General features: G+C 40.2%; 1 protein-coding gene across 2 annotated transcripts in view; it reads left to right on the top strand.

The window, feature by feature from the left end:
• Positions 1–18,287, top strand: part of PTPRG (protein tyrosine phosphatase receptor type G) — a 745,156-nt gene that overhangs the window by 183,370 nt on the left and 543,499 nt on the right. For both annotated transcript variants that reach the window (XM_050781197.1, XM_050781198.1), the window contains exon 2: positions 7,125–7,229. In XM_050781197.1, the coding sequence (XP_050637154.1) occupies positions 7,125–7,229 (105 nt within the window). The remainder of the gene's footprint in view (positions 1–7,124; positions 7,230–18,287) is intronic.

Raw genomic sequence — 18,287 nt, forward strand, 5'->3', positions numbered from 1 at the left:
TTGTGTGGGATTTAATGTTCTTAAATGCTCTTTAGAATTTAGAGAAAATTGCACTCGATGGAGATTTCACCATCCTTGAGGGATCTTTAATTTGTTTGTTGTATGTGCCATTAAAATAGATATAAAGAGCCTGCTTAACTACTTATCTGCCATTCTGGATATCTTCTTTCTAGATTGGAAAATGTGAGTGCCTGTTGCTTATTTTTAGTGGGCTTATTTTTTGACAGTATCTCTGGGAGAAGAAGTAGGACTCCGCATATGAGAGCGATCCACCCATCACCCTGAGTAGTTTTCATTTTGGCGCTGGAGAACCAGAATTTCTTTGTTCTGATGTTTTCAATTTTAGATGGAAGCTGACCTATTCTCCCAGACTTCTAAGTCCTTTGGAATGACCTAGAATTGGACATGCAGTTAAGGAGAAATACCCTTATGTGTTACTACACTGTTTTGCTTTGATTACAGGATGTGCAGCCGTATTGCAGATGGAACTTGGGGATGTTCTCATCACAGACTCACTCTGCTTTCACCTTTGTGTAACCTTTGTCATATAATCACTTTTCCCTGTAGGAGATAATGACATAGCAGAAGTCAAGTGGACATGGCTGGTTCAATACAGTAAGGTGAACCAGTGTTGTGGACGAATGCCGGGGTTATTTTGGAATCCTTTGTGGCCACATATCTTCCCTTCTTGGTGGACACCTCAGACTTTCATTCACATTCATATATACAAATGCATATGTAAATGGACCACCTTTGTCAAAAACAGTAAGACATTCGTTGTACTCTCATTTCAATCATGCATTTGCAATCTTGCAGGAAAAATATTCTCTATGGATATATTATGTAACAACATTTATTCATAGTCAGTATAGACTCAGTGACCCTTTCATCTCTCTGAGAGTAAAACTTAAGAAAAAAACATCTATGTTAAGAATGCTGTTTCATGTGGTATTCAGAGGAGCCGGGCTGTTTGTATGAAAAATGTTGAGCCTGCAAATTAACACAGAAGAGTTAACACAGCTTGCAAGTCTTTTTTTCCCCGCAAGTCAATATTTCTGTGAAACACTGAGAGTAAGGATTACACAGAATCCTCCTGAAGACACAGTTAAGGCAGATGGGATACACATCTGCTTTTTTATTCTAGAATAAAAACATTTATTCTTATAAACTATGTCCGGTGGCTCTGGGAAATTAAATAAGGCACATAGGAAACAGTTGCGTTGATATCTTCAGTAGTAGGCGACTCTTAGGATATTTTTATAGGAAGAAATTGGGCCTTTGGGTCTGGAAAAATTTTTATCTTTTTTGGCTTCGGGCTGGAAATGAAGTAGGCTCAGCAGAAGTTCTGAGAAGAGATAGAGTTTATGGAAACTCCCTGATGAAAATACCTGTCACTCATTTAGCTCTCTGCCTAGCAACCAACTTGACTTAAGATTCCTCCTGCTGAGTGAGACATAAGCATCATTGGCTAGTTAATACTATTGGTTTTGAAATCTCCACTTTTATCTTGTCAAAATTGAGAGAGTGTTTTCCTGTGTGATGGGAGTCACTGTATTCTTCCTTTCTAAACCCATTTCATTATTACACTATTCAGACTACTTAGATTTGATATTCCTGATGCCCAGGTCTGTCAGCCCATGGGGGGGTCTGTGTGTGTGTGTATATGTGTGTGTGTGTGTGTGTGTGTGTGTGTTGGTTAAAATGTCACTAGAGATGACCTCTTTTGAGGAGGAGAATGCAGCAATATACAGCATATACTGCTGGGCTTCCCTGTGTCTTACATAACTAATATTCCAATTTTTTGCTGTGCTGTAACATGACTAAAAGTCCTCCTAAGCTTTTCACTGAAAAATGACTTCCCCTCCATATACCATAGTGGGCTTGGTGCTGTAGCACTTGGTAGAATATATGTTTGCATAACACCATGTCCTCCCTCTTGTTATTCACATGATAACCATAGGCAGATTTACACTTACTGTCTATTCTGAAGAGTGAAACTACATATTTTCATAAGCATGCTCCATTTTTAATTGTGTAATTAAGTTGCTGACATAAGCAAGTATGCAATTTCACATTAAGGTGAGGATCTGTAAAGGCATTCATTTGCATAATTTAATTTTCTGCACAGAATATATTGAAAATCAATAGCATGATTCATAGGCATACCATATCATTGCCACGCCGCCTTTGGTTGTCTGTTTGAGCTTAGAAGAGTACAAAGAGTATTAAAATTGATTAAATTTTGGTGTGCTGACTCTGTATCTTTACTTGGGAACCACAGACTGTTTCTATTTGCAAATCACTGCTCCTTGCCAATAAAATATTAAGTTGTTTAATATACTCTATATATACTTTTTGACTGCTGTTCAAATAATAGTTTTAAAACTTGGTTTTTAAAAAAGATCACCTCATCATCGATTAAAATACATTTGAGGAGAGGACTTAAAATGTTGTCTTAGTTTAAATTATGTGAGTGCCAGTAAGAATGATAATTAGTCCTCAGACATTTTTGTTGTGTGAACATCATAGAGTGTACTTAACAAACCTAGATGGAATAGCCAGCCCACTACACACCTAGACCATATGGTATAGCCTAATGCTGCTAGGTCACAAACTTGTACAACATGTTACTGTCCTGGATACTGTAGGTAATTGTAGCACAATGGTAAGTATCTGTGTATGTAAACAAACATATCGGAACACATAAAAGGTACCGTAGACCAGGCGTGGTGGGTCACGCCTGTAATCCCAGCACTTTGTGAGGCTGAGGAGGGCGGATCACAAGGTCAGGAGTTCAAGATCAGCCTGGCCAATATAGTGAAACCCTGTCTCTACTAAAAATAAAAAAATTAGCTGGGCATGGTGGTGCGCAGCTGTGATCCCAGCTACTCGGGAGGCTGAGGCAGGAGAATTTTCTGGTTTGAACTTGGGAGGCAGAGGTTGTGGTGAGCTGAGATCCTGCTACTGCATTCCAGCCTGGATGACAAAGTGAGACTCTGTCTGAAAAAAAAAAAAAAAAAAGTAGTACAGTAGAAAATACCTTTATAGTCTTATGGGACCAGCATCATATATGTAGTTTTTCATTGACTGAAATTTTATCACGTGGCACATGACTTTACTTGATTATGCTCTTACAGATAGGGGAGGGGGAGAGGTCACACATTATTGACATAGATGGAATAAAAAGGAAAAAAAATATAGTCACCTTTAGTGAGTAGTTAAAAAATAAAATATGGTGCGAGGGTTAAAAGTCCTGCCCTGTTCATTTCTGAACAATTGCCTAAAAAGAATTCCTTATTTGTCTCTCAGGGCCATCTCCTTTTTGCTTCATGTATTAAGTGCTGTTTCTGATAGGTGGGCAGTGGCTAGAGAGAGTCAGGTTCTGGGTGGTGGTTCTGCCTGTGGCTTATGTAAACACACACATAACATGCATAGATAACACATTTTCTTACCATCACTACCCTCTAGAACACAGAAACCATCAGCTTTTTTATCTTTTATGTGTTCATTCAATCCCTCACTCTTTTTTTTTTTTTTTTTTTTTTTTTTTTTTGGGAGACGGAGTCTTGCTCTGTTGCCAGGCTTGAGTGCAGTGGCACAATCTCGGCTCACTGCAACCTCTGCTTCCCGGGTTCAAGCGATTCTCCTGCCTCAGGCTCCCGAGTAGCTGGGACTACAGGCGCGTCACCATGTCCAGCTAAGTTTTGTATTTTTAGTAGAGACAAGGTTTCACCATGTTGGCCAGGATGGTCTTGATCTCTTGACCTCATGATCCGTCCACCTCGGCCTCCCAAAGTGCTGGGATTACAGGCATGAGCCTCGCGCCTGGCTGCCATTCCCTCGCTGTTGATGAACACATACCATGCGCTGAGTTCCATTGTGGGTAGTAGGTTGACAGTAATAGTTCAGGAATATGCCTGTGCCCTATTTCCAGGGAGCTTAGAGCCCTTCATATGCCATGCAGCATGCCCTTGAGAAGCCAGTTTTCCTGACCATTCTGACCTTGCTGTGGAAAACCCACATTGTACCTCAATACTTTGGGTAGTGTGAGGAAGACAATATTAACCTACCTTCCTTGGGATGGCTCTGTCCCTTCTGTTACCTCTTGTCGTATGTAGCAGAACCGTACCTTTTACTTCTGTCTTAAGTGAATTACCTTTAGACAGGCAGTCCTGCTGCTCAAGTCCAATTCCTTATACCACAGTGTGATGTATATGTGTGTCTGGGGTGAAGTCCAAAGCATAGGGTTGGTTGGTTTTAAAGTAGCCCAGGGTTAAGAGTCAGAGCTCTAGTACAACAATGGCCTTTTATGGATAGAGAAATTGATGACCGGGAGTTCAAGTGATGGTTTAAAGCACACCATTGGTGTCATTTGAGGATCTTTTTTTGGTACAAAAGACAGGAAAATGTGCTTTAGCAGGTAAATCTGGTCCTTGTAACTATAGACCCTAAGAGAGGGCTAGCTTCAAATCAGCTTTGTCTAGGGTTTAAATATTTTATTTTAGTTATTTTATTTAACTTTTTTTGTTTTGTTTTGTTTTTGAGACAGGGTCTCACTCTGTTGCCCAGGCTGGAGTGGAGTGGCACAGTCACGGCTCACTTGAGCCTCCCTGGCTCACGCTGTTGTCCTACCTTAACCAGCCAAGTAGCTGGAACTACAGACGTGTGCTACTACACATGCTATTTTTTTTATTTTTTGTAGTGACAGGGTTTAAATTTTGTCAACAGAATTGATTTTTTGGTCGTCCTGGCTTGGTTCTATTTTTAAGGTCCTCTGTTAATCCCTTACTTGGTCGTCAGCCACCCCCGCTGAGGCTTGCACCTTGTCTGATACCTTCAGGAAGAAAGAAGAATCTCTGTCATTGGCCAATGTGCCCATACCTGAATGCATCACTGGGGCCATGAGAATGGTTGAAAGTGATTGACTGGCTTAAAGCGAACAAGGCTCACCCCTAGAGCTAACATTGGTGGTGACAGGGATTAGCTGTTCAACGTGTGACACACAGCTAGCTAGAGTGGGGATATGATTACTACAAAACAGATCATCTACAGCAAATTTCCACTATGTTGTCAGGCACTAAAAAGCACTAGGGCTGGGTGCAGCAGCTCAGGCCTGCCATCCCAACACTTTGGGAGGACCAAGTGAGAAGACTGCATGAGCCCGGGAGTTTGAGATCAGCCTGGGCAACACAGGGAGACCCTGTCTCTACAAAACTAAAAAACCAGCTGAGCATGGTGGCGTGTGCCTATGGTCCCAGCTAGTCAAGAGGCTACATTGGGAGGATTGCTTAAGCCCGGGGGTTAAGGCTGCAGTCAACCATGATCTTGCTGCTGCACTCCAGCCTGTTTGACAGAGCAAGACCCTGTTTCAAAAAACAAAAACAAAAACAAAAGCAGTATATGCCCAATGCTGAGTTAGGTGCTCTGCTCACCATAGCTTGTGTTATCTTTATAACAGTCTTAGAAGGCTGGTATTTTTAGGTTCATTTTACAGTCAAGGAAATTGAGGCTCAACCACTTACCCTAATGGAAGCCACATTTATTACTAACATAGTCAAGACATGTTTTACTCACGGTTTTGATGGACAGAGGAAGGATTAATGGGGAATAATTATTTGTAGAATGGTTTGGATGGAAGGCGGCATCTAAACCTTCCTTGGACTTGAAAAATGAGTGGAAGCTTAGAATTTGACATGAATTCTTTGAGGAGCAATGAGCAGACATAAACGACATCAGGTTTACTTTTTAGGTGTGTATTGAGAATTTGTAGGATTCTTACTTCCCTCTAAAGGGCTCATCTCTGTGGAATACCTTTGTTCAAGCATTACATCTTTTAATGCTAGTCTTTTTAATTGAAGTGTAAGCATAAAGTACTTTACAGGTTTCTTAATTTTTCTTCATGACTTTCACATTGTCAGAAAGGCTAATGCTGTCATGGCGATATTATTCCATTGGCTAATTTGGAATACAGAATGTGTTGTATTTTCCTGGTCCCATCATTGTCTTCAATTGAATATACAGCTTCCCAAAACTTTCTTAAACATTTTTTTTTTGTCTTTGAAAGCACGCTTGCTTTTGTTTAGGTGCATTTAAATGTTATCATAGTCAGCTGGGGTATATTGTTTGCGTATAATTCCATTTCATTTTGGATTTTGGGCATCTGTGATATTTGTCTTCTTACCCATCAGTGTTTTCAGGTGTGGGCTCACAACACAAGAAATCCGCATCCATGTGGTAGCTGGGAAGAGAGGGCTTGACGACTATAGCAGGCAGATGGAAGCTCTCCTGTGAGAGTAGTAGTTTTGCTGTTGCTTGGTGGATTGAACTGATGTTGAGATTTCAAATATACATTACTAATCACTGTTTCTTTTCTGGGCATTGTGGGCCTTGGAGGCTTTCTTGTTTCGTATCTTCTGGCACCACAGGTGACTGTTAGTGGCCGGAAGGATGTGGAAGACTGGTACTGATCACAAGGAGTCACCTAGGTTTCAGATTGTGCTGTGTTTGGGTGGCAGAAGCCCTGGCTTTGATGCAGGGATGCTTGAGTCTGGTTTTCTCATCTACTGCATACCTACTGTGTGACCTGGGGCCACTTACTTCGTGCCTCTGCTCCTTAGTTTCTCCATCTGTAAAAGAGGCAGAATGACCCCGGCTCTGTAAAGATCAAATGGGGCCCGAGGGTCTTTACACACAGGTTATAAACTTATACATGCAGTTGGAACCGAAGTCTACCGTTAGTTGTATGTGTGACCTTGGTCAAGTTCAAGTTCTTTCCGTTGTTGACGCTTCAGTTTGCTTATCCATAAAAGGGCCCCATTATTGGGACCACTGTTTGTACTGCTTCGTGGTGTTTTGCAGATCAAAGAAGATAATGTATATAAAGTGCTTAGTGTACTGCACTTCTTGGCACAAAGTAAAGGTTCCTCGTCAATGATTCCTAATATGTATAATAATAGTTTGTCTGGATTTTCCTATGGTTTTGTTTTTTGTAAAATAAGTTGGTTCTAGTCAGTCATCCTAAGGACTATGATTCTACTCAGTCACCCAATGGTGTTCATTTGACCCCCTTCCTGTGTCCAGTGGGGTGCTGCCTTTGTCTCATTGCGGGTCTCCCTCTCTTCCAGCGTTGACAGAAGGCTACGTTGGGGCCCTGCACGAGAATAGACACGGCAGCGCGGTGCAGATCCGCAGACGCAAGGCTTCAGGCGACCCGTACTGGGCCTACTCTGGTAAGTCCAGTTGTTCTGATGGAGGTCACACAGGCCAGTTAACATCCCATGCAACTCACTTGAAAGCACACTTTGAATCACTTTTACGCCTGAGTTCTGTTTGCTCAAATCTTTCGTAGTTCACTAAAAGTTGAAATATTCGAGCCTGTTTTCCCTCAAGGTTATAAGTACCTTAATTTATCTCTACCACCTGTTTCCTCAACCTGTTTTCCCCTCAATTTGCATTTATTTCTGAACTTTACTGTTAATGAGTTATTGTACCAAACTTATAATTTTCTAAAAGACGTAGTCTTGTCTTTTCTGTTTTTTCAGGGGCTGTGATTTCAGAGAGCAGAAAATATATGGCTAGTCTTGAGCTGCTAAATGTCTGCTAAACATTACAAACATCAGATATCAGAATGCTCTATTAGGCTCTAAGCCAAGAAATGCAACTTTATTTTTAAATCACATCTTGTTCTTTGAATACATTTTAGCTGTCTACTTGATGGTAATCTGCAGTCCTTTTCATTTTTATTTTTACTTTTACCCTTTGAGCCAGTGAAGGGAAAGAGCATTGTTCTAACTATGTTGAATGTTACATTGGAAATAATTTTCTTACATTGTAAGGGAACAAAGATGAAGACCTAAAACTAGGTACAGACTTTTCTGGATTAGGCTTCCCACAACTCCCAAAATATGAGAGGTGGATTGTTACTTCTAGAAGAGATTTTTGATGCTCAAAAATGTATGGAAAATGTATTACAGCTAATTAAGGAGGAATGCTTGAGTAAGATAGACCACTTTGGAAATTACTTTGGCACTGAATAAATCAAACTCCTTGTGTGAAAGAGCTTGAAGGCATGGAGTATTAGTCTTAATAATAAATCTATGTATTATGCAATGTTGTTGCAGATAGAACTGAAAGTATTCTTTTCATAATGATACTCGGGTTTAAATCCTCAATTTCTCCCAGCAAATCCTGTTAAATTTATGTCAGTGTAAAATGTATAGGTCTGATCTTTAATTACACCTTATCTATTGGCTTTTTGCATCGTTTTGTCTATTGATAAATCTCCTGCCCCTGCAGGGAGAATAGCCTATCTGTTTTGTTTTGCAGTGAACAGATAGTGATTCTGAAGTCTTCCATCACACACAGTACCTTGTGATTAGAATTATCTAATTAGAGGTTTTTTGTCACCATTTCTGATAAATGAAGGAAATTGGGAGATGAAAGCCAGAATTACATATATATAGCATCTTGCCAAGAAACCCAAAGAAAATTTATCATTTTGTACTCTGTGACTCTGACATCAGTCAGGAGGAGGCACAAAGTGGCCTGCTATTTACAGTTCATCAATTTAGAATAATAATGCTGTTAGTCAGGAAATTGGAAGTTATATCCCATTAGCATGTCCAATTGCAAATGGCAGTGAAGAGATGAAAGCCCTTAAACTTTTCCCATTATGTAGTTAAGAATGACCGTAAGTGGTGCCGTCTTTGTGATGAAGTGATTGTTGATGTCTTTAACTTTGGTAGACTTCAGAAGTCTCCATTTTGTATTTCTGGAATGCATTGTGTCTGAATTTGGGTATTGCCTCCCGAAGTAGGAAGGGCTTATTAGTTCAAATTCAAGAGTTGGCACGCTTTTTCTGAAAAGATCCAGGTAATAAACATCAAAAGCCTTATCGTCTTTGTTGCAACTACCCAACTCTGCCATTGTAGTTTAAAAGTACCCACTGACAATTCTGGACAGACTGGCTGTGCTCTGATAAAAATTTACTTATGAATACGGGAATTTGAATTTTATAATTTTCATGTGTCCGGAAATATTCTTCTTTTGATTTTTTTTCATTCATTAAAAAATATACAAACCATTCTTGCTTTGCAGGCTGTGCAAAAAAAGGTGGCTGGTTGGATAGGGTCCACAGGTTATAGTTTGTGAACCCTTGTTCTAGTTGATTTTTTTCCTAGAAATCAGATTAGGAGAGTCACTTGAGGAATCACTTGGAAGGATGTGGACTGGTTTGGAAGAATGAATGAAGTCATTTGTTAGGCGTAAAGGACAAAATAAGAGTAAAAGAAGAATAGAATGGGACGGATATCAACTGATGGTATACACTTCTTACGCTTGCAACAGTTCTTCCTGACAATTCGACAGTATCTATGGTTGGCTCATGCTGACGTGGTACAGCATTGGTTCTCATGTCAAGAAGGCTTGGAGTTCATCACAGACATTCCTTAGCATTTGACCAATGTGTAAAAAAGGCCAGGAAGGAGTAAGAGTTGGGGCCTGTTACTTTGGGTGCATCAGACCAGCACCTTAAAACCACAGTAAATGAGAGCTGGGATTATTAGCTGCAGGCATAGTCCTCTAGATAAAAATGCTGCTTGAAAAGTGGGACTGACAAAAAAAAAGGCTCATTTTTTATGAGGGAAATGTTTCTAAATTTAGCAAAATGAAGCAAGCAGTTCCTGAAAGATTGCTTTGATACTCTAGATTTTAATCTCAGGCCTCAAATTCTCTGATCTGTCGTCTTTCCTCCTAAAATAATGCCATGGGTGCTTTAGGGGTGCAGTGTGTGAGTGTATGAGTTTTGAAGTCACATAGACAAATCATAGTTCAAAGCGAAGGTTTGTTAATATCTTGATGATATTGGAAAACTGTGATGTGGGAATGATTAATAGCACTTCCCACATAGGATTGTTACAGGGATTCAGTGAGATGACGTTTATGAAAATGTTAACATAGTCTCTGGCATGAAGTAAGTAGTTAATATTACTTCTTGCTTATTTTTGAGACTTATTATTACTTTTGCTGCAATTAATGTTGTTTTTGGAATTCACAAGTGTTACAATTGACAGTGGGTGATGGCTGGATAGTTCTGAGAGCTGAACAAGTTAGATTCTCTCAGCCATAATTCTCAAGGGGTGCCTATTTGGGATTTGAGAATGAGGGTTAAGCAGACTATCCTCAAGTTCAGCGGTCGGCAAACTACAAACTGCAGCTGTGTTTTGGAAAATAAATTCTGTTGGAACACAAGCACACCCATCATGTTGCATATTATTTATGGCTGCTTTTGTGCTACATTTGCAGAACTGAGTGGTTGTGAAAGAGACCTAGAATATTACTATTCCAGTAATATTGAAGATCTAGTAATATTAAATAGTAAATATCTAGTAATGGTGAAAAGCCTAGAATATTACTATATCTGGCCTCTTACAGAAAAAGTTTGCTGGCCGGGCGCGGTGGCTAACGCCTGTAATCCCAGCACTTTGGGAGGCCGAGGCGGGCAAATCATGAGGTCAGGAGTTCGAGACCAGCCTAGCCAACATGGTGAAACCCCATCTCTACTAAAAATACAAAAATTAGCCTAGTGTGGTGGCGGGCACCTATAATCCCATCTAGTTGGGAGGCTGAGGCAAGAGAATTGCTTGAACCCGGGAGGTAGAGGTTGCAGTGGGCCAAGATGGTGCCACTGTGTTCCAGCCTGGGTGACAGGGCAAGACTCTGTCTTAAAACAAACGAAACAAACAAAAAAACTAAACAAACAAAAAAGGAAAATGTTTGTCAACTCCTGCTTATAGTAATATAGCTTGGGGTTTTAGCAGATGTTAGTCTGACTTACATTCAGAACTGTTTCAGAAATTTGGAAGTTTTTTTTTTGCCTTGCATTTCCCTTGAGCTGGAATATCCTCAGCATGTCTTCTAGGTAGCATCTTAGTTTTCCTGAGATCCTGCTTTTGGAAAGGACTTGGGAGGGGCAAAGATGAGTTTATTTTGGTGGTGTTGGTTGTTTCTGAGACAGTGTCTCGCTCTGTTGCCTAGGCTGGGGTACAGTGGTGCCATTTCGGCTCACTGCAACCTCTGCCTGCGGGGTTCAAGCGATTCTCAGCCTCACAAGCAGCTGGGACTACAGACATTCCCCACCATGCCCAGCTAATTTTTGTGTTTTTAGTAGAGATGGGGTTTCACCATGTTGGCCAGGCTGGTCTCGAAACTCCTGACCTGAGGTGATCCGCCCACCTCAGCCTCCCAAAGTGCTAGGATTACAGGTGTGAGCCACTGTGACCAGCCAAAGATGAGTTTAGAGGTCAGTGCTGCAGGAAATGCATCAGGGAGATGAATGGGTGTTGGATGTTCTGGGGTGACTGTGTCCTGTTCCTTAGGTTGCCGTTGTGTGAGTGGGTCTGGTGAACAGTGCTGATCCTGTCATTCTCATGACATTCCCTTTTGGTCACTAAGGAGAGACATGAACTTTTCAACTGTGGATAGCTTGCTTTTAGAAGATTTGTCGTGACATTTTTTTAGGATATTGTCATGATAGTAGTTCATTAATATTAGTATAACTTTTCACTTCTCACTTTAAGACTAGCCTACTTTATTTCCATTTCACTGCATCACCTTGGAAAATGCAAACACCTTATTTATGTTTGAAATCTTAAACTTTACCTTTATAGGCCTATCAAACAACGCCTTTGTGAATACCTGTAATTTTAGCATAGAGAACTATTTATTGAGGAAGCTGGAGGTATGTATTAGCGTTCTCTTGTGGACGTTGGAAGATGCATTGTTTCTCTGGATCTCAATTTCATCTGCTAGTAAAAAAGGGGGACATAATATCTGATTCTGACATGAAAACATCATAGAAGGTATGAAATGGAACACAAATATAAGTTATTGTTGACATAATAATAGCAATGTAATTTGATGATTGCTTTATATCTTTGGATTTCTTTTTCCTTGTACCAACATAGTAGGCAAAAATGGGAATGAGTTATGTTTCATATAGAATTGTACTGAAAAAATGCAGTAGTTTAATAGTATCTTATTGGAGATAATAAAACAATTTCTTTTCTATTAATTTTACTCAACTAAAGTATATTTCTGTCTTTCTTGGGGTGATGGTAGCTCATGAATTTTAGAGCCCAGAACTTCTGTAATTGTTGCACAAAGAGTAACACATGCTAGGCAGGTCGTCAATGCAGGAAAGAGAAATGAAAAATAAATCATAAAACTAGAGTAAGTTCAAGTAGAAATTTGAGACAGGCTTTCTTTCTTTCTTTCTTTCTTTCTTTCTTTCTTTCTTTCTTTCTGTCTGTCTGTCTGTCTGTCTGTCTGTCTGTCTTTCTTTCTTCTGTCTTTCTTTCTTTCTTTCTTTTTCGGAGATAAGATCTTGCTGTGTCGCCCAGGCTGGAGTGCAGTGGCGCAATCTCGGCTCACTGCAACACCCTGACCCCCACTTCCTGAGTTCAAGCAATTCTCACGCCTCAGCCTCTCAAGTGGCTGGGATTATAGGTGTTCGCCAACACTCCCAGCTAATTTGTGTATTTTTAGTAGAGATGGGGTTTCACCATGTTGGCCAGGCTGGTCTTGAACTCCTGACCTCAGGTGATCTACCTGCCTCAGCCTCCGAAAGTGCTGGGATTACAAGCGTGAGCCACCACACGTGAACAGAGGCATTTTTATATATAAAGTTATTTTCTTTCTTGCCCCTAAAAGACTGGAGAAAAATAGGTGGTAGTTTCTTCCCTTCCTCTACTTTTTTTTTTTTTTAAAAACTTAATTGTTTGGTTTTTCACATTTTTAATAATCTCTATCTCATTTTTCCCTGTGTAGAAATACCTTCTCAGAATTGGTACAAGGGGACCATTTTTCATTGTTAGAGAAATCCAGAATTGAAATAGTCAGTGACCAAAATTCCCATAAGACATTTCTGGCATTGGGCTGGGTGAAGGTCAAGTAGGATTATTCTAAGAGGTATTCCTGCCATAGTGAGGGCCATCCATGGTCCTCTCTGACTGTCTTGGGATTTGATGACTTGCTCAGCTGCAAAATGGAGATATAAGTGTGCATATCTGGCAGGATGACTTTGAGGATTAAAGGTAATATATATTGGCACCTGCAGTATGTACTTTTTGGCCTCCACCCTGGAGTAGAGTAGGTGTTACCTATTTGGCTCTTCATTATAGGCCATCTCATTACACTGTTCATATAAACATCTTGTTTTATAACACGCATATGTGTGTCTGGGCTTGTGTCTCATTTCCCCGGCTAAATGTAGAATCCTTGAAGACAAGGATTACTGCTTACAATTCCTTGTTTCTCCTGCAACATGCCAGTTTATCTTGTTTTGTGCAGATTTGGTGCATGTTTTTCAAGTGGGCAAGTGGATAGATGGATAAATTAACTCAAGCCAGAGTCTGTCCTTGGGAATTTACTAAGGGGAGCCCTGCCACGAAATTCAGATAAATTAGTGGGTGATTTGCAAAAGGTTTCACTGTTGGATCCCTTTAAATAACAAGCTCCCCTGGTGAACTTAAGATATAATTAAATTCCTAAAATTACATTTTCATGCCTATTTTTAAGAATGTCTGTACAGGATAAAGCAAAATATACGTGCCTGCAGAAGTCAGCTTTTGTCATTAGAAGAATGGAAGGCTCTGTAGGACCTCAAAGTTGAATGTTAATATTGTCGTGTTATTTGCCTCTCTCCTAAAGCCGCCTCCAAAATCTCTTAAGGGAATCATTTCCTTAGAGACATTCTTTTCCTAATAGAGACCTTCTTCTTCTTCTTTTTTTTGTTTTGAGACGGAGTCTCGCCGTGTTGCCCAGATCTCAGCTCACTGCAACCTCTGCCTCCTGGGTTCAAGCTATTCTCCTGCCTCTACCTCCTGAGTGTCTGGGATTACAGGCGTGTGCCACCACGCCCGACTAATTTTTGTATTTTTAGTAGAGTTGGGGTTTTGCCATGTTAGCCAGACTGGTCTTGAACTCCTGACCTCAAGTGATCCACCCGTCTCGGCCTCCTATAGTGCTGGGATTACAGGCGTGAGCCACCGTGCCCAGCCCCAACAGAGACCTTCTGATCGGAGGGAACCACAACACTGAGGAGGAGTCAGCCTTGAGAGTCTTCCTCCACATCTCAGCGCAGAGGCTCCCTCTGCCTTGGTGCTTAGCCTGACCCATTTCTGCCTAAACTCCTCAGTCTCCCCTTTATTTATTTATTTTTACAATTAATTTCTATCTTTTCTACATATCCCGATTAATCTAACAATTTTAAAGTAGAAATTCTTTACTTATTTGTTTACTGCACTTACTAATTGTCTACTGTGTGCCAGATGTTGTGCTAAATGCGAAGCGCCAGAGAAGCTGCCCATAGAATTGCTGTTGCCAGGTTCCAGTCTTCAAAGATGGGCAGGTGTTTGCCAGGACACACATAGGCCTTGAGCATGGAGGACTCTGGCAGTGACTAGAGAACCAGAAGCAGCTCAGAAGCTCTAGAGCATGTGGTGGGATGGACAAAGTTAAGGGCATAATGAAGATAATTTGAGTTAGACTATGGAGAGCCTTATGATATTATTCTACTAGTGAAGTAGAACTTCTTTCTAAGGGCGATAGGGAGTAATTAAAGAGCTCCACCTGGAATTGGAATACAGTTGGTTTTACGTGTAAGACCACTGTTCGTAGGGTTAAGGACTGGGCAGTGGGAGGAAGAGGGCAGGATGAAAAATGATGGGGCTGTATTACTGGGGATTGGAGAGGGAAAAGAAAAGAGCTCATGGGAATTCATTATCATTTGTAAAAGGAAGAGAAGGCAAAAGGAATTGTGTAGGACTATCCCCAAGATGATTGAAGATGGCATTGTATTTGTTTTGAAATGAGTAAATGAGGAGTGGTGGGTTGGTTGAAAAGATAAAGATTTTTAACTAGAACCTATTAAGATGTGTTATAGTGTTTTCTCTGCATTTCTTATGCCCTTTAGAGTTCATGCTCTTTGAAAAGAACCTTTGTAATTAGTCATTGTATTTCTCTGTTTTTACCTAAATGTTTTTGGATAGGAGGGTCTCAAGGTAGGGAACAAATTATAGAATAAATTGTTTCTTCCTACAGGTACTCTTTTTCTTTGATAGTTGATATGTGATTCCAAGGATAGATGGGTGTAAGAAAAAACACATATGGTCACACACTAATCAGAACTTTATGTACGAAAGAGAAAAATGTGTTGCCATATGCTTAAGGTACCTTGAGAATTTTTCAGTACTTGGCCAAGTTTGGCGATTTTCTCTCCACTGTTTAAAAGACATTGTTATCTCTACCTAGAGTTCTTTTCTTATGTTTTTTTTTAAACTTTAATCCTTGGCACCGGAGTTCTAAAGTTTCTTGGCATTTTCTCTCTGGAGGTGGTTTCACAGTGTTTGTAAAGTTAATGGATGCTAATATATTAATATATTATCAGAGGACGTGAATACATTCCCTAGGGGCCCTGTGACCCTTGGAAAAGTCTAGCAGTAAGATGAAACACTATTCAGTGCTGTGTTGGTATCAAGTGGTACATATCAGTGGTAACAATTTCAATTGTTGCTGTGATGGGGCGTTTAAAACATGGGTAAATGGAATGCTGAGAGTTTGGGTTTTAAAGTGACTCTGAAGGTGGTGGGGTGATGGAGCCCTTTTGGAGGAGGGCTCTTGCACAATACCTGTGAAAATGTTAAATATTGCTAGTCTTTCATCCAGCACTTCTGCTTTTCGGAATTTGTCTTTCTGAAACATGTGTACATGTCTCCAAAGTAACATTGTGTTTAACAGCCTAAGTGACCAAAATAGGGCATTGGGTAATTATAATACATGCTTACAAGGAAATGGTTACTTGAACATCCACCAAAATGAAGGAGGTTGAACTACAAGATGTATTAAAATAATATGGATAATGTGGTCCCATTAATGAATAAAGCTGAAGAATCCAGAGACTACACCCAAAAGTTAATTGCAGTTATCATTGAGAAATGAGAGCGATTGCCTTTTAATACTTATATTTCTATAATATTTAAACATTTTATAGAAGCATATCAGGAATATTTCAATTTCTTATACAAGTAGATTCATATTTTTTAAATAACCTTTTAATTTTAGAATAGATGGCTAAATGGTATCAAATTCAGGCAGTTTTCTTTGTAACAATTTTGAGGGGGAGAGAAAAAAAAGAAAATCCTAAAAGGGAAACCAGAAGGAAAGCAAAAACCTTTTTGTCTCTTTAATTGGCTGTATCTAAATTTTTTAGGTGAAACGTTTTCAGTGGCATTTCAAATTCTTAATAAAATGCTGATATGAGCCATGCAGAAATTAATGAACTGATATTGACTTAGTTTGAAATGAACATCAAGATTTATTGAGCAAAGTAGTAAATATTGACCCAGCCAAAAGATAAGGTCAATATTTACTTTGACATAACATAAATCCTAATATTCATTAATCTATAAATTTATTGCATCAACACAAGGCATACAAAAATATATAAATATATTTTTTTCATATCTGTGATGGATCAAAGTCAAACATCTTTTTTCCTGGTTATAAATTTGAAAGGACGATATTCTTTCCTTTGAAACTACCTTCTTTGGGGAGAAGGGTGTGCGTGTGGGTGGAAGGACGTGATTAATTTAAAGGTTCAAAGGAAAAAATACACCTAGCTGAATACATGTATTATAATTGGAGCACAATGATTCGCATGTGCTATGTGATTTACGTAAGGGCTACCCATTTTCCTTTCTAACCTAACAAACTGTTCTCTTTTATTACATCTAATTTGATTCATAAAGCCCACCCACTTTTTTTTTCTTTCTTTTTTTTGAGACAAGGTCTCACTCTGTCACCCAGGCTGAAGTGCCTGGGACTGTAGGCGCGCACCACCACACCCGGCTAATTTTTGTAGAATTGGGGTTTCACCATGTTGGCCAGGCGGATCTCAAACTCCCGGGCTCAAGCGGTATTCCCGATTTAGCCTCTCAAAGTGCTGGGATTACAGGCATGAGTCAGGGCACCCGGCTAAAACCCACCTTCTGATGATATGAAACAGGGGAACTTTCTGTCTTTCCCTCTGGATGCTGTTAAGCTACTTACTTAGAATTTTGTTTGGTAAATATATTGTTGGTGTATATCATACTTGATAATACTTTATTGGCTGAAATTTCTCATGTTGAAAGTATCTTATTTTATTGTTATTATTTTTGAGACAGAGTTTCACTCTGTTGCCCAGGCTAGAGTGAAATGGCACAATCTTGGATCACTGCAACCTCTGCCTCCTGGGTTCAAGCAATTCTCTTGCCTCAGCCTCCTGAGTAACTGGGACTACAGGCGTGCGCCACCACGTTCGGCTAATTTTTGTATATTTTAGTGGAGACGGGGTTTCACCATGTTGGCCAGGCTGGTCTCAAACTCCCGACCTCAGCGCTGCCTGCCTCAGCCTCCCAAAGTGCCACCACGCTCGGCTTCATTTTGAAATTATGAAGTTGAACTGAACTCTAATTCCTTGTCTTGTGCCTTCTCTTGGTGGGGTGGTCTTGGTAGCAGTAAGAAGAACGTAAGGAGGACCTGTTTCACTGGATTGTGAACTTTCAGAATTGCCAGTATGTAGTTGGAAAAAGGGTCTAATATATGCTTAAAGACTGAATTTTCACAGGCCGGGCGCGGTGTCTCAAGCCTGTAATCCCAGCACTTTGGGAGGCCGAGACGGGCGGATCACGAGGTCAGGAGATTGAGACCATCCTGGCTAACACGGTGAAACCCCATCTCTACTAAGAAATTAAAAAAAAAAAAAAAAAAAAACTAGCCGGGCGAGGTGGCGGGCGCCTGTAGTCCTAGCTACGCGGGAGGCTGAGGCAGAATGGCCTAAACCTGAGAGACGGAGCTTGCAGTGAGCTGAGATCTGGCCACTGCACTCCAGCCTGGGTGACAGAGCGAGACTCCGTCTCAAAAAAAAAAAAAAAAAGACTAAATTTTCTCGCTGTTCATTTAAGTGAAGAAAGTAACTTGGTCACAAGCATAAATGTAATCTTGTCCCTATGCAATAGTCTTATATGATCCTGTTGTGCTCAGTCCACCTGGCATGTTCTTTGAGTATGAAGTGGTGATGTTAGTTTCAGTGGTGTCTGATCTTGAAATGACCATCACTTCTCTCTCTCAGTTGGTAATCTCCCATGACCCTGTTTGAGGTCAACTGTATTAAGGGTGGTTATCTTCTTGGTTGTCTTTCTTGCTATTAAAACTTAACTGTCCTATGTTTCATTTACTTTAAGGCCCAT

The sequence above is a fragment of the Macaca thibetana genome, chromosome 2 (assembly GCF_024542745.1).
Source record: "Macaca thibetana thibetana isolate TM-01 chromosome 2, ASM2454274v1, whole genome shotgun sequence".
Taxonomy (NCBI): Eukaryota; Metazoa; Chordata; class Mammalia; order Primates; family Cercopithecidae; genus Macaca; species Macaca thibetana.